The sequence below is a fragment of the Patiria miniata genome, unplaced genomic scaffold (assembly GCF_015706575.1).
Source record: "Patiria miniata isolate m_02_andy unplaced genomic scaffold, ASM1570657v1 HiC_scaffold_27, whole genome shotgun sequence".
Taxonomy (NCBI): Eukaryota; Metazoa; Echinodermata; class Asteroidea; order Valvatida; family Asterinidae; genus Patiria; species Patiria miniata.
The window spans coordinates 1241560-1259002 of NW_024037066.1; the positions used below are offsets into that span (position 1 = coordinate 1241560).

Consider the following 17443-nt stretch of genomic DNA (forward strand, 5'->3'; position numbering starts at 1 on the left):
TCTACCTGTCTACATTTTCACCACGAATGTGCAAGTGCCCTTTTCAAAAAATTGTACCCCCCAATAAAAAGGACCGTGCTACACCACTGGAATCAACTGTGCTGGTGTAGGCTGACCTGAACCATCAACAGGTGTATTAAGTCCCAATTGATAGTCTTACCCCTAACATTTCTCCAAAACAATTTAGATTTAATGCCATATAATGCCTTTTAAAGGTGTAGGCCTGATTTCTGTTCTGCACCTTGTATGAAGGACCATCAATCAAACACTATAAGTTACACAAGGATCAGTGCGGTTTTTTTTTTTTTTAAACCTGATTTTTTTGCTTCAAATGTCGGCTGATGACTGCAAATGGTGCCCGACTAAACTTAGTGCAAATATATGGGAGTCCAGAGAGGCCACATAAAGCTTATTCTCGACCATAACCCAATCTAAAAACGCGTTAAAATTGTGCAGCAGCAGGATTCCAGTCAAACCAGTGAGTTTGGCGGTTTTGAGACATCATCTTTCATTGAAAAAAAAAACTTTTTCATTTTGCCGACGCGCATGGCTACGGCGACGCGCGCGCATACCAGAAACCGGAGACTTTTTTTTTTGGCCTTATGGAGTACCGAAGTGAATACGTCACGTGCACAAATGTGTGAGAAAGACATTAACGCGGGATTCAGCCCAAAGAACCAATAAGCGGGCGTACTCCATTCGTTTGTGCTACACTTTCTGGTTCTAAATGGCGTCACTCTTCGGTACTCCTTAGGAACCTGTTTAAACTCCTTAGTGATGGGTGTAAGGGTGCATGGGGAGATAAAGACACATTATTAGACATATCAATACCCCTGGTACTTTGAAAGTTCAATTTTTTTTTTTAAAAGGTCTAAATTTAAATTTAAATTTTAAAAAATCTGATTTAAATCAAATAAATCCGTAAAATGAGTATGTACATGTACACATGCACGATCAAAGTCTGAATGTTCTTCTTGACGATTGGCATGGTTTGACGCTCCATCAGAATGCGCGAGATATACCACAGCTTAGCGGTCAGAAGGCAAGTACCATTCCAGTGCCCTCTCTTGACCAGACGGAGAGGTAAGGCTCCTGGCATTCACTCGCTTCTTGAACGGCACCAGTTTGTTGAGTTCCTCCCGGAAGTCACGCATCTGCAGCCCTTCACACTTCATGGCCTCCTTGAGAGATGGGATGTGGTCCAGCTCTGGGATATGGAAGCCCCCGGCCATCATGTTTGCACGTAGGTATGCACAAAACCAGTGAGTGTTGTTGAAATACTCTATGCGGTATCTGATGGCCTCTGGACAGGACAGCTCCTTCCCCGTGTCATCTTTGCATAGCTGCATCGTTGTCTTGATGGAATTGTTGATATCTCTCCCAGTGCGTCTATCCCATCCGCTTGCCTCTGGCATCCATATGATCCAACTCGTAATCTCGGTAACTAGCGTGGCATTCTTATTGTTTGGATTCAGCAGTGGCCCGAGAGTTTGGAGAAGCTTGCGGAATTCGAAAAAGTCAGCCAGGTTGGCTGTGAAGATGCGGTCAAATTTGGCCATTTTCAGAGCCTGGTGATCATGTGGGATTTCAAAGCAGCAGGAAACCAGCATGTGTATGTGGAGCCTACCTTGGCTTAAGAGGGTTGATGTTTTCTGAAGCTGCTGTGCCACATATTTGTGGTACATGACGGTGGCAGAAGTTGTTTCACCTGCACTACACTCCTGCACTTGCAGGCTGTCCCAAGCTTTGAAAGGTGTGTTACTGTTATGAATACAGTACACAAAATTCTCAGTGACTAACAAATGTCCATCTATATTTTGACGTATTCTTGCTGTGAGAGTTGGGTTGTCAAATGGCAGACTTCCAATCGGGGTGTCTTGAGCAAGAAATAGGCCATGTTGGAACCACGTCTTTAAGCTCTCGGCTTCCTTAGGTGAGAGCCTTTCAAAGTAGATCTTTAATTCATGTTGGAAGGAGGGAACCTGTGTCAGGACGAACTGTCTTCGCTTCGTGAGGTTCACCGAGGAGCTTCTGATGCGTTGGCACTCGAGGGAGTACCAGCCTTTCCAGACATAGCGAAGTTTGGCAACATCCTCATCGGTGATGGACACACACCCCTTGGTGGTTTCCGAAATTCCCCTGGCATCAGCTTGGATGAGTTTCTTCAGGCTGGTCTTGGTCAGGTCGTAGTCACTCTTGGAGATGTGCAGGGAGTACCAGAGTGTGGCTAGGCTGGTGGCAATGCCTTCCCTGTCTTCGTGCTGAATCAGCGTGTAAAGGAAAAGTACATTCCTGGCCATGACGTAAGGGTCCGAGTCATTGAGCACAATATGAACTTTTCCCTGGTACTCTGCAGGCAAGGAGGCAGCTGTCAGTACTGTGTGTCGCAGATCTCCACACCCTGCTGAGAAGATGTAGAAGTCACGCATTGTCTCCTCACTGATTCCATCTGCCCATTCATTCTGTTTAAGCTGAAGGAAATCATATGCCATCGTGGTGCCAAAGTAATAAGGGGGATCTAGGTATATATCCCGCTTGCTGTAACCATCCTGTCTCGAAAGATCAGCATAATCTTTAGTCATTTTATTAGAAAGATCGGTGATTATTGCTTGGATGTCTTGGCATACCTCTTTATGGGCTGCCCGGCCCTTCCGTTGGCATGTGCCATTGCAGTACCATGCGTTGTTGCATCCTGCACACTGGGAAGATACAGAAAACATAGGGTAATTAGAATCTGTTTGCAAACAGAGACTGTGCTGTAGAGGTCATACAAATGGTAGATATCCATCATGTAGACAAATGTGATGCAATCAAGGTAAAGTTGTTTGTAGACCCGGTCAATTTTTTTTTACAGATTTGAAAAAAAAAGCACAATCTCAGCATTACTGCTGTGAATACGGCATGCTGGTACCATCTTTAGCTCAAAAATTATGGAAGTTGGAACAGCAAGAGATATGATGAAGTGATGTGATGCAGTGGCCCTATTTTAGTCTGTATCTCCAAATGAAATTTCCCGACAAACGACTCATTTAGCTTGATTGCATCACAAATATAGAAAATATGGGAAGGTAATAATTTTCATTTTAATTCTAGGATACAAATGTACAATTTGTACTTGCATCCACCACAGGTTCAAAACAGCTTGACAGAGCGCAACAATGAAAACATTCAAACAACAAACCCATTGTGTTTGTGTTCATTCTGATTTTTGTCAGTGAGACTTAGCAATTCTGAAAATTGACCATTATGCACAAGGGTATGTGCCAGAAAATAAAACATTAAAAATCAGAAGGGAAATTCCCACAGGAGCTTTTCAATATTAAACATGCCATTTTTGTCACAAGCCTGAAATAAAGAAAACAAGAGTTTGTCAAGGTACATGTTGCGCTGGGTGATTGAGCAAAAAACTATTTCATAGGACATTGGCTAGTTGTGGAAAAGGGATAATGTAATTCAGCCTTTCCAGTAAATTCATTTGTTTTAATTGAAGGGGAAAAAATTCATCTTTTGGAGTACCGGTATGTAAATTTCAGTACATTTTACGTACATGTACACGTTATTTCCGGCTTGATGACATCAGCGGTTAAAAGGTACAAACTGAACACTGATTTAGTTCAGAGGGGATACAAACAACATGTTCATCATGGGGGGAAAAGAACTGCTGAAAGTAATGAATGTTTTTGTGTATGTACATGTATTAACAACACCTTACTTCCAGTTTGATGACGTCACAGCATTTTCAAACCCAAGGTCAATATTGTATTGGGTATAATTATTTTGTGGTTCGAACAATTCAGTAGTCATGGATCAAATGATGAATTTCTATAAAAAAAAATTTGAAAACGATCATTTTTAAATTCTCCCTACATAACTTCCCGTCATCAGACGTCATGATTCTGAAATCCAGGCAAAGGCATTTGCTGATGTCCAAATAATATCTAGTGGCAATTTGGTAACATTTTGACAAGTGGCTTTTCACAAAAATGCCAACAAACAAGTTTAACTGTCTTCGGTGTTCTGCTAGAGGGCACCCTTCTAGGTGATGGTGTCAACATGCTGTTTTTGTGTTAGGCATTCCTCACTTCCGTAGTTTGTCTTTCTAGTAAAATGCTTTTTGTCTTTGACTTACTGATCACAAGAAATGAGAACTGTACGCCATTGAATTTGAAAAGTTATAATTCAAAACAATTATTCAAATGTTGACCTTATCTTGCTTGTAAGTTGATACCTGGTGACATCATGATGATGTCACAAACTTGTTCACACCTTTAAACCAGGGTTCAAGTTCAAAGTAGGTTTTATTATTTCATGAACAGTTAGGAAGGACTTTTGTTTTTGATTTTAGGCTTCTGTTTGCTTTTTGAATTCACCTAACATTGACCTACTGGCTGTAAACCCAGAAAGGGAAGGTCAAGCAACTTCACGTAAAAATATTTATAAATCAGTGATCTATCTGGTTACAAAATATGAACATGAACGATCATTTTGTTGAAGAGTTATAAGTGAAAGATGTTGGTCACGTTTTCAACTAAAATCGCTTGTAATTTGATACCAGATGATGTCATCACGACATCAGAACAATATGCACCACTCAGGATCAGGGTCAATATATCTTCATAATTACAAGTTTATACCATAAACAGTTTAGGAGAAAATTCTCAAGTATTTATTGTCCAGAAAAAGAAAAGGATGAATTGAAAGATTAATTTGGACCATTTTAAACGGTGATCGGGTTGTGCCCGATCACATAATTAAGTGTATTTTCCATAATTTTTCCCAAATTTATAAAATTCTTTTTCAAACTCCAACATGGATAATGCAGAATTGCAACATCTACAATAACATTTTTACTTTTCCCCATAATGTACATGTAGGGATAAAACAGGAATTAGATCACCAACAGCAGCTATGTATGTATTGTGTATGGCTCTAACTGCCTGAATTTGGAGAGCTGGGCTTACTAGTTCAAGTCAACTCACCGGTTTCATTTCCCCCGTTTTCTTGCAATAACTGCAACTTTTGGGCCCAAACATCTGGCACTCCACGGCGCCATGCCTGACCCTGTCTTGTCTTTGGCACTGATCACTGCAGTACTTGGCCTGTGGGCAACGACCACATGTCACCGGACCCTCTGGCAGGGGTTTCATGCAGCGCCAACAGTTGCCTGGTTTGACATCCATAGTTTCCACCAGTCAGCTGTAAATTATCATTCATAAATACCTCAGACAGTTTAGCTATTCCTATTGGTCGAGAGCTCGTCACGTGGCCGGTCTTAAACGGATGATAAAGACTTGGCTAGCTGGTCTTAAACACTTTTCCAGTGTCACAATAAAATGTGGACTCCTAAAAATCCAGTGCCTCTTACCCTTTCATTGGTTGAACGTTCACAATCCTCACGTAGGCATGCGCAACACTACAAGGGAGTCAGAATTTTATAGTTCTAAATTCAAAACGCAACGCCCCAGGTGCGTTCTGCGTGACATCTCGCAGAAAATGTTACGCGCGCTTCAATCTCCATAAAAGGGTTGTTTACATCTTTCTCGCCAGCTGAACACTCCATTATTTTGCTAGAGGGATGTTTCAAAAAGCATGAAGTGAACTTGTTGAACAAAATCAGGATTTTTTGAACGAATTATTTGATATTTTTTTACGGATAAGGTATTTATGAATGGGAATAAATATGTGCTCGGTCGGTATTTATCACTCTGTTTAATACCGCTTAGAGTCTGGGTGCTGATAATTACCCTCGCCTCCGGCTCGGGTAATTATCAGCACCCAGACTCTAAGCAGTATTAAACGAGTGATAAAAACCTCCGGAGCACACATTTATTCCCTTAGTTAATTTGAAATGTTTTAGACAAATATATGTACATTCATAGGTGGGTCTTCTAATAAGCAGCTGCTGGCATTGTGATAAATAAGACAATATTTTTCAGTCATTCAATGCAAAATCCGGTTGGTTGTCAGCTGACCGACTCAAATTTGCTAGAACCTCTGTTTAAAAAATGCTTTGTAGCTCCCAGTTCAAGTGTGTATATCGAGATGATCCTGTGGGGGAAAAAACAGCCCTGCCTCCTCTCTCCAATTCTCAGTTGGTTTTTTTTATCTCATTCTCAAAACGACCCTTTCTTTCATTTTCAAAACGACCCTTTCTTTCATTTTCAAAACGACCCTTTCTTTCATTTTCGATACAATGCTTTCATTGGAAAGTGGTTAAAAGAATGCCACATACAGCCTGCCAAAAAAAAATGGTACAATCGAAAACAATTTTTTTTCAATATTAAATCTCAACATAAGTAAGTCGTTTTGAGCATCACATTAATTAAAGAAAAAGACCAGGCTTTCCGATACTTTTTGTTTCATCTCATTTGCTTTTGTCAATCCAGAGATAACTCCAGTTTAATACTGCAGAACACAAAAATCGAGTTTGTTTCTTTTGCCAAGTTGCAATCTTTTGTGAGCTTCAAGACAGCATGGCACAGTACTCGAAACAACTCTGCCCATGCATAAAAGTGGCACAAAATCGATTTTGGTGTATCGCACTTAATTGATTATATCTCTGAATTGACAAATGCAAATAAGATCAAACCCCAAGCAAGAATGACTTATTTTGAAATTTCACATTTAACCAATTTTGTTTCTGATTGTACCATTTTTTTGTAGACAGGCTGTAGTTCTAAAAAAAAAAAAAGCCCACATTTTTGGCTATTTTAGCCCTGAATGGCATTCCATTGAGGAAATTCATACTCTATTCATTTTTTGTTATAGACACATACATGTAAGGGGGTTTGTGTTTACTGTTTGCTTCAAAGACCAACCAAAATGATGTGTTACCTAGTACAAAAAAATAGGGGGGGGGGGGGAATGGGGAAAATTTGTTTTGGGGTTGTTGTTTTTTTTGTGCTCAAATTTTTTAAAATGGATTTGTAACAGTTAAGATGTGAATCAACTGTTCATTCTGCATTGCCTGCGCTGTTTATACATGGGCTTCCCTGCCTGTAAATTGGGGGGGGGGGGGGAGGTCTAACCTAAGGCATGCAAAAGGCACGCCCTGCTTACCGGGTCCGGCGGCATGCCCCTGAACAGTTTAGAAAGCTATTCCTGCATTCATTCTAAGGCAATTAGAGAATAAATTGAGGAATTTCAGCATTCCATTTATTATTTTGGGCCCTTTTTACTGGTGTAACATTAGTCAGTGGCTACTGATCTGCTACTGAGGTAGACTAAAGAAAACCCACCTATTTTCTTACTTTGTCGCTTAAATTGTATGTGCAATTTTCCGTAGACTGGAAGTTTACTCACCTTTATGACTCTTTGACAGCCTTCTAGAACTCGCCTCCTAGAACTCGCCTCCTATGGTGAACTTGTACTAAATGGCAGCTGCTACATGTACATGTATGTACCAATGCAAGGTTTAAGAGACATAAAACACGGAGAGCTTACACATTGATTGCTTCACCGACAAGGTCCCTGATGAATAAGAATTTTTTTCCTCAGTAAAGCAACGTGAACCTACCCCAGTAGTACGATTCTATTTATAACACGGGGACATGTATTTCTCATCCAAAAAATTCCAGTCATGAGAAATACGTGTTTGTCCTTTTCAGCTACAGGAATGTGTGGGTGTGCGTGTGCTTACATGTGCATGGTCATGGGGGAACCAGGAAAAAATGGTAACAATAGGGACAATGGTACCCCATAACTCGATCTTTAGAAATTTCAGTACTCCTTATTAGGAAATGCTATTGTATGTAGTTTGAGATTTCAATAGGAACAAGGGGTATTTGCGGGTGAGGCTGTGTGTGCAATGATGTGGAAAGGAAATAGCATTTTAAAAACCAAAAAAGGCGAGGAAAGTACCGCTACGCGCCAACCTGACTCCCCAAAGCTTTGCCAACCTGTCTGTGTGTACAGACAAGATCAAAATGATTATGCTGATAGCATTGGAAAAGGCAAACTTTGGTCACTTGAAGAAAGCTCGCATTCTATAGCTTGGTTCAAAGACAGACCCACGTAGTAAAGTTGTGCTTTAAACAATTATGTCACTCATGGCGGTATCACATGTCACATTGTACAGTCAACTGTTTAGAAATCTACATATCTATTTTGGCCGAAACTTAATACATAGAAGGCAATATAGTGACAATGTTAAATATATAAGTGATGTCATCATACTTCATTACATAATTTTGTTCATGGATGTTTTGAGAATTAAATATCGAAAATTCTTTCATTATAAAGAGGAAACATTGTTTTGTTTGATGCTTTACATGGTGTGCTAACATCTCCCAGTTTTCACTTGCCACCGTGCAAAGCCTTAGATCAAAATAAGGAGGGTAAATTCTTGCACAGCTGCTGAATATATATGGCATGGCTTTATTTTGTTTTCAGAACGAGTCACATATCTTCCCTCCAACAACTGGTGGAGCCGAGAAAATGGCCGACGATCTCAAGATACCATTCCTAGGAAAGCTGCCCCTGGATCCAAGAATAGGTAACGAGTACAGAAAAGCTAAATGATAAAACCCTCAGGAGTGGAGGTTCTTTGTATCACATGGTTCTTTGTATTTACACATTGAAGTAAATTACAAATGCAGCTGATTACAATGAGTTTTTAAAACCTAAACTAACTGATTCCTTCGGTCTGGTTCCCTAGGTAAATGCTGTGATGAGGGAACATCCTTCTTTGAGGAGGTACCAGACTCCCCTGCGACACAATCTTACCTGTCAATCATTAGCAGTGAGTAGACCACACCCAGTTTTCAAGCTACATAAATTTTCAATATGTGGTTGTAGGATTTGAATTACGTGTACACAATTCGTCAGTCGCACCATGAAGAGACATATCGTATATATACATATACGAATTGTTCATAATCCCATAATCCCAAGAGTCTTATATAGCGCACGTATCTACCAACAATTAGGTACTCAAGGCACTGGTAATGATGTCTATTTTTAAAGACAGGTGAACAAAATTTTATGAGAAACACGAGACCCATTATGTAGCACCTTAAAAGAGAATACAAGATGCTGCGTCGCATATTGCAGCCAGGCCAGAAACACACTTTCTTGTTTTAATATACTCCCGAGGACAATGCTTTGTGTTTTCTTTTGTCGCTGTAATATAACACTCTCCCATAGAATAGGCACACAAACCTACTACAGAGGACCGCTTTAAACAAAAGACCCAACTCCCGAGGACTGAAAGGATCTGTTGTTCTCCCTTTGTGTGTCTGTCCTCGGGGGGTTATGTAGATATAGAACAAGTACACCTGGGCAAACCCCTCCTCTTAGCGATCAGTGTTACTGGGTTCTTTAACGTGCATTACACAACACACGGGACCTACGGCTTTACGTCCCATCCGAAGGACGGAGCAATAATGGTAAAGTGCCTTGCTCAAGAGCACAAGCACCATGTTCCCAGTCAAAATTCGAACCCATGTACCACGGCACACGAGTCGAACACCGTAACCATTGGACCACAGCACCCCACATTTCCACAGCAATTTCAAGAAAAAAGCATGCGTCCATCTCGTAATACTTGCAGCTGTTGTTCGTAGTGGTATGGTGGTACTTCAAGATTCTGACTACTCTTGAGGTTTGCTTCGAAGTCACAGGAATTAACATTTGTTTATTTGTTTTTCATTTTGCAGAACTGAGAAAATACTGTCAAAAGGACGGCCAGACCGAAAGTTCCATGGATTGCTCATAGCTTGGTGAAAACACGAGAACTTCAGTGTATTGCAATTTTTTTTGTTATTTGGAAATAATTTCAACTCGGGCAAAAGATGGTCAGTTGAATGTTCCCCGCGGAGTAAATATATTAGCATAGCAGGCAAAAACATTGATCACGAGTACGGAAAGTATCACTATGTGTAGAACAGACTCTACTCTCGAGAATCGCCTTCTGCCCGTTCCCGAGCATGCCGAGTGAACAGCGCACTCCGGATGCTGATTATGACCGGGGGAGTGCATGCCAAGTGTACTGGTCCAGACTGGGACCTGGAGTGCTCTAAAACGTGCAAAACTAAATCAGGCCAACTTTACTCACTCTTTAGCCAGCAAATTTCTCCAAAAATTCCATTGGGCTAAGAAAAGGTCCTCAGTATTTCACCAACTCTGGCCAAGTTCGCGCAAGGACTATAGTTAACCATAGTTCGACTAACGCTTGCCCGAACTCTGCCTAGTCGACGGTGGTTGACTACGCTAGTCGACTATTTGGAACCAGCCTACTGGGGTTGGTTGCTTCGCTGGTAACCAATAGCCGCGCGCATTCATAAACGCTAGCAGAGTGCCAGGATCCAGAAGTTTTGCGATGACACAAATCAACCACTAGTCGACTAATGGTCCTTGCCCGAACTTGGCCCAAGTTTGCAGACTGGATTCAGTTTTTAAAGGAGACTTTCTTCAATATTTTTGGCACATGAAAGGGAAGTTCAGTGATTTCAAAATGAGGCTAAAGACTAGATAGGTAGGCCTACATGTCCAACCATGGTCCAACTGTTTGAAAAGACTGACCTCTTCATTCAGCGTCATTAGTCTGGTGGCCGACTCTGGAGAAATGTGTAGTAAATTGAGACTAGTTCCCTGTTCATGCCACACGTTTCTTAAATTCTTTTGGTTGATTGATGCAGTGCTGAAGCGGTGTTGGACTGGTTGTTTCAGGTGCCAGTGGATTTTCTTGTATTGCAATGTTTTCAATACCTTAAGTTTTGGGACTCTCATAGTCATACACAGTATTGAGTGACCCAAAATTTCGGACTAGATCTGGTCATGCCAACAACAATCCTCACAAATGTTCATTTGTTTGATTCTTCCGATGGTGAATACAATATGTACGGCGATAACCTTGGCCAAGTGCAAGCTTCGGCTTTCTGCCAGCCACGGCTATTCATCGCATTTATTTTTGTAAAGTCTGTGAATTAAAATGCTTATTATAATAATTATGATGAATAGAAATAAATGAAATCAATCAAATCAAACCCCGATATGCCAGTTTGTTGCAGTTTTTTCTCATCTGGGAAAAAGCATACGTGGAAATGTCCACATGAAGAGGAGGTTCTTTAGGCGATGAGGAATTTGCAAGGCATTCAACACTGACCGTTGGAATATTTGAATGTATATTGGCACAAATCTATGATAATAATAATACTACTAATGGGTTCTTATATAGCGCTTTTACCTAAGATCAAAAGAACTTTATTAATATCATTATTACCCCTGCCCATTTAAATTTTCCAAATACAATCTCAAGCCTTGGGGACTATACAGCTCGATGCTACCATTTCGGCACAAAGCAGCTTAAATCGACCTAAATAACCATCTCTGCCCTCACATGTACCAATGTACTCCTGGGTAGGGACTCTAGGGAGAAGCAACGGTGACAAAGTACCTTGCCCAAGGGCACACGCCCCATAACCCCCAGGCTGGACTCGAACCCACAACCCGCAGAATTACAGCAGACCACAAATTCAATGCCCCAGACCACGAGGCCACCGCGCTCCAATATACAATGTATGACCTACTTGTCGGCCATCATGAAAACGGGGTTTTGAACAGGCCCTGAGATTTGAAAAAGACGCCCCTACCTGCTGTTAATAGAAATGAAGATACTACCCATGGAAGTATAAAGCGCAGAATTGTGTACATGTATTCACATTAAGAGCAGTCTAGAGAAGAATTTGAGCTTTAATATACGCACTCGAAGTCTAGTAGCCATATCACCCATTTTTTTGACAGTCAATGCACAAATCAAATTTGCAAAAACTATTGTTCAATGTGCACAATTTCAGTTATTTATTTATGATCCTTTTCATTCCTTTCATAAATGCAAAAAAATGATTACATATTTGAACATTAATTGGCGATAAAGTGGGTATATACAGCAAGTATATTTAGTACAAAGGCAAAGTCCAAAATGAATATTTAAAAATATTCTTAGGTTTTTTTTAAATTTATATTCCAACATACCATAACCTATGCTACATCCTTGTTATTAGTACCAATAAATTTCTTCTACAAGTATTTTACTACATAACTAAACTATTTCTACTAAAAATTGCATTTTCAAAAAAAAAAGAGGGAATGTGCGTTGTAAAAAGGGTGTAATAAGGTCTTAAAGTTTTACCTGAATGTATTAAAAAGCTGCACCATTACTAGTAGTACTACTAAACTCACATTTTGAAGAATAAAATGGGACTGAGTGTTTTGTAAGAAATACATTTCAGTCTTGCTAATTTTTAGAAATAGTGGTATAAAATTTCAGAAAAAAAACAAAAAAACAACCAAATTTCCAACAAAAGTCACATTTTTGAACAAAATGCAAATCTTGTAAAACTTCTATTCATCTCCCTCATGCAATGATCTAGGCCGGTAGGCAACATCCTTGTTAATGATACATAGTGATATCTCGCTAAACAAGTATTTCTATTAAAAAAAATACCATATAGAATATAGTTCAGCCAAAATGTGAGGTAGAATGGGCCTTGACGACCAATGACCAAGTTGTTCCTGAGCGTATAACAACACTACACTATTTTCACTAAAATGGCAGTTAAAAGGAGGATACATTTCAGTCTGGATAATTTTTGAAAATAGAGTGCAATAAAGTATATAATACTTACAAGAAAAAAAAAACACTTCCCAACAAGGCCTCACCAGTGATCAAAATTACAATCAAATTTTATAAAAATCTTATAAAAATCAGTCCTCATACATGCCAAAATGTAGGCTAGTACGTCACATTCTTGTTATTACGTGTAATACACATTGATATATTGCAAAACAAGTATTTCTATAAAATATACTACACAATGTATATATAAGTCAGCCAAAAGTGAGGAAGAATACATGTAGGCCTTGAACTTGTACCCCAAAAATATACCAAAAACAAATTAACTATTTCTATACTTGCATGAAATTTTGTATCAATAGGAATGTCCATTGTGTGAAGACGTAATTAAAGGGAATATACAACATTTGCTTTTGCTGTAATTTTCAGAAATGAATGGATTTGGGGGTTGGCATTTTATAGCAAATATTGTTACACTGACCTGTTTAAAGATTTGTGTTCATAGATGCTGGAAAAACCCAAGGAAAACAAATACTGTTCTTGTAGTCTGGTTCCCGGCCCTACTTCAGACGAAACGGAACAATTTATAGACATCAGGAAATTGTTAGGTCAGGGAACCAGACTAGCTGGCTTGCACCCATTCACAGATGTGTTACCGATTGCAAACAAAATGTGGATTAACTACATTTGGTAAATTGGGGGCAGTATTACAAAACAGTCAGTTTTTTTCCAACGATGGTCAGCTGACCATCATTGGAAATTGATACAAAAATTCCACTTTTCTTTTAAAATGACAGCACACCAGGTGCTGAGTGATTTCACAGGATGAGACTATTTTTCACTTACTATCAAGTTATTTCATGATAACTTGGTAGTTTTGTTTGCAAATGTTGTATATTGCCTTTAAAGGGAATATACATCATTGGCTTTTGCTGCATTTTTCAGAAATGAAATATTTGAGGGGTTAGTATAATAGATCAAATATTGTTTAATTGACATGTTTGAAGTTTTGTGTTCGAAAATGCTTGAAAAACCAAGAAAAACAAAAATGTTTAAGTAGTCTGGTTCCCTGACTCCACTAAAGATAAAATGGATCAATTTATAGATGTCAGAAAATTGTAAGGTAAGGGAACCAGTCTAGCTGGCCTGCACCCGTTCATGAACATGTAACCAATAGCAAACAAAATTTGGACTGAAAAAAAATTGTAAATTTGGAGCAGTAGTTGAAAAATTGTTAGGTTTTTTGGAAATGTATACAAAAATGCAATTTTCTTGAAAATGACTTGACACCAGGTGCCATAATTTTAAAGGATGCTTTAGGCTGGCATTTACCAACATCCTAGTAAGGTATTTCATAAAAACTTGGTAGTTTTATATTTCGATGTTTGCAAATGTTGTATATTCCCTTTAAGTCTGAATAACCTTTTAGAAATACAGTACTGTAAATTTTTAAAAAGCAGGTTAAGGCACATCTTGTCCAATATCTGCTGCGTATTACCGACTACGAATAAAATTATTTCAGATACATAAAGCACCAAACCTAAACCTTAACTTTGTGGCCCTTTTTATCGCGTACAAGTAAAAGTGCTGTGAATGTTTGTCTAAAATCTTCTAAAAATCAGGCATTTCCTGGTAAAAGATTTCCTTTTGTGTACAAGTAAAAGTGCCGTTAGTATACAGTGTTCCAATGAGATATTTTCAAATAAAAAAAAAATTCAACAATTTGTAACCGTTTTTTTTTCTCATAACATATAAAGAACCTATCATCATAGGTTTTGCACTTCAACATAACCAAATTAAAACCAAAGATATTTTCAAAAATTGCAACCGTTTGTGTGGCCTTTGTCACTTTATAAAGTTTCATAAAATATAGATGAACCTATAGATGATCATAGGTTTTGTGCATTAACTAGTCAAACTTGACAAAAACCAGTGTCGCAGTATGGACTCTCCTCAGTGTCCAACTTGAGTTTTGATATCAAAATTGCTTGAGTTACGGTGAGCCACATGTTCGTACGTGACTCAAAAACACTCAAGTCCTTAAAAATGGAAGAGAAATGAGTGCAGTGACTATGTACAGGGTGAGTAAAAATAAAAAGGAACCCAAATGTTGGGACCATTGTATTAAGGAAGTTCTGCATGAAGCATTTTCAAAATCTAGGACATGAAAGCCCAATTCATAAGCTTTCTTTTAGTACAAGAATCATTCAAATCACTCGTGTACTTTTCAAGTTACGGAATTTTAAACACAACCACCGTTTTAAGGTCCTTTTCTGTGATCTGTGGACAAAACCTTAAAACGGTGGTTGTGTTTAAAACTCGTTAACTTGAAAAGTACATAAATGATTTGAATGATTCCTGTACTAAAAGAAAGCTTATGTACTGGGCTTTCATATCCTAGATTTTAAAAGTGCTACATGCAAAACTTCCCTAAAACAATGGTCCCAACATTTGGGTTTCCTTTTTTTTGACTCTGTATATCATTTCACAAACTTAACATTAAGTTAAAGTCATGACAGCTGGCTTGTGCTTGTGAATATTCATTATGTCATGGAACCCGGCCTCGTAATGACCATCAGTACATAAGTGAGCATCCCTGAACCAGTCTGTACAACACTAGCAACGACCAAGTTAGATCAGCCTCTTTCTAAAAAAATAAAGACTAAGGCCAAAAAAAAAAGTCTCCGGTTTCTGGTATGGAGCTTGCCCCAAAAGTGGTGCGGCGACGCGGCTTTTTTTTTTTTTTTTACCTGTTTTTTTTTTTTTTTTTTTGCTTCAAATGTCGGCTGATGACTGCAAATGGTGCCCGACTAAACTTAGTGCAAATATATGGGAGTCCAGAGAGGCCACATAAAGCTTATTCTCGATCATAACCCCATCTAAAAACACGTTAAAATTGTGCAGCAGCAGGATTCCAGTCAAACCAGTGAGTTTGGCGGTTTTGAGACATCATCTTGTATTGAAAAAAAAACTTTTTCATTTTGCCGACGCGCATGGCTACGGCGACGCGCGCGCATACCAGAAACCGGAGACTTTTTTTTTTGGCCTTAGCCTCAGTTTTGTAATACAACAGTAAATAGAATGATCTGAACCCATTAGCAACCATATTACAGTGTTATTATTCACTGACATTCCATCAAACCACAGGCTTTCAAGCAGACCCAAGTGACAAAGTACAACAACAGTTGGACATGTTGCACTTGCATCGTGGTTATAGAAATTCTTAACTGTAGCAACAACTTATCATAGCTCCTTGATGCATCATAAGTCCTACCATGGATCGTTGGTCTCGACCGGTTTCTTGCATGAAAATGACACCACGGTTTCTTGTCATGCCAAGCCAGCGTCTCTGGCCATCTTGTAGAAGATACCGCCAGCCTGCAGGAGTTGCGTAGGCTCATCAAACTCGGCTATCTCACCCCCGTCCAGCACCAGTATCCTGCCAAAAGAGAAAGTACTGCATAATATTTCAACGTATTTGTGAAATTTGAACCTTTGTAGAAATGTGCACAAACTGCCAATGGGAGACTTTTGAGACGTTGGTGGCAGCAAACACACCGGTCCTTTTTCAATTGTTTACGTTATTGTTTAAGCTAAAATGCGCATGCTCAATATGATGCAAACAATGGAAAAAGGACTGGTATGTTTGCTGACACCAATGTCTCCCATTGAGGAATTTCACATGATGACACAGGTCGGTGGTCACCCATGCGCCCGCTATATCAGCCTCGACTCCAGGGGCGCGTGCTCGTTCCTTACACTAACCCCTGGCTGTGATGATGACGTAAATGACGCTGAATGGCTTTTCACAGCGTACTGCGCGGGCATTTCGAAAAATTGCACGCCGGGCGCGCCCATAATGCGTTCGCGCTCGCGTGCCTAGCTTTGCACGTATCGTCACGTACGAAAAAAAAATTATGATTCAAAAGTCGCGATGCCTGTACGATATGGATTATGTCAGCCGCGTTTTTCACTAAAAAAACCCCCTGTATCTGTGGTTGTAAAGGCACGAAAGGGGTACGTACATTTAATACAAATCTTTGCTAATTACCACAACATCCAAACGTTGTGTTTGAAAGGATTGATTCTTCAAAATCACAACTTTTAACATTTTAAAGATGGCGTCGGCACGTAAAACGGATAAACTGCAGCCCTAATTATAATGTACCGTATTTTGGCACATTTAAATTACACAATTCCAGGGGTTACGATCGCGCAAGGCATGATGGGAAACAACATGGCGCTGCAAGATCGTACCCACGGGGCACGAGGTTGCCGCTATATGGACCTCTACGGTTGAAGACTAGTAAATAAACTGCCATAGTTCCCAGTGATGAATATGCCTTCTTCTGAAATTCATAAAAAATATTCACAACTCTCCACGGTGTTTGAGACGCGCATCAAATTTTATTCCATCATATTTCATTTTCTGTCCAATGTTTGGGGGGGTTAACCATTGACTTTTGGGAGAAAAATCAAAAATCGGAACTACCGCAGAACATGCATGTTACGCATAATGCAATGTACATGTACTGAATGATCGATCGATCAAGCACATTAGACATCCAAAATGGTGGATCTTGCACCGTTCACGTGATAATGTCACGTGGATGCAAAACCTCAATTCTGAGACTTTTGAACAAAACCACTATTTTATCCTGTAGACAGTTTGGCCTTGGGATTCTGGACCTGTTGAATCTTCTCGCATGTTTCTCACTTTGAGAAAAGTTGCATGCTGTTGTGTTGGAAAGGGTTTTGAGACCAAACCTGGAGGGCATAGTCTATGGAATAGACGATTGCACATGTTGCACAGCACATGTGTCTATAGTGTGTGTGCAGATTGTTCAAAAGAGCACTGCGTCTTGACCT

At 39.5% G+C, this 17443-nt stretch overlaps 3 protein-coding genes across 4 annotated transcripts in view; 1 reads left to right on the forward strand and 2 right to left on the reverse strand.

Annotated features, from left to right (window-relative positions):
* The window catches only part of LOC119734420 (cytosolic Fe-S cluster assembly factor nubp1-A-like), a 38178-nt gene extending 28072 nt beyond the window's left edge, over window positions 1-10106 (forward strand). Inside the window, exons 8-10 of one of the 2 annotated variants that reach the window (XM_038207919.1) lie at window positions 8392-8494; window positions 8657-8740; window positions 9657-10105. In XM_038207919.1, coding sequence (XP_038063847.1) covers window positions 8392-8494; window positions 8657-8740; window positions 9657-9715 — 246 coding nt within the window. In that variant the 3' untranslated portion in view covers window positions 9716-10105. Of the gene's footprint in view, window positions 1-8391; window positions 8495-8656; window positions 8741-9656 lie in introns of both variants that reach the window. The other variant, XM_038207920.1, reaches the window with a different exon arrangement.
* Window positions 948-5180, reverse strand: LOC119734421. Its single transcript, XM_038207921.1, has 2 exons — window positions 4980-5180; window positions 948-2699 (listed from the first exon to the last, which is right to left on the reverse strand). The coding sequence occupies exons 1-2, from the start codon at window positions 5178-5180 to the stop codon at window positions 1029-1031; spliced, it is 1872 nt and encodes a 623-aa protein (XP_038063849.1). The 3' UTR covers window positions 948-1028.
* Window positions 10107-15606: 5500 nt separating the features above from the next.
* Window positions 15607-17443, reverse strand: part of LOC119734340 (multidrug resistance-associated protein 1-like) — a 42422-nt gene continuing 40585 nt past the window's right edge. Inside the window, exon 24 of the mRNA XM_038207795.1 lies at window positions 15607-16013. Coding sequence (XP_038063723.1) covers window positions 15905-16013 — 109 coding nt within the window. The 3' untranslated portion in view covers window positions 15607-15904. The remainder of the gene's footprint in view (window positions 16014-17443) is intronic.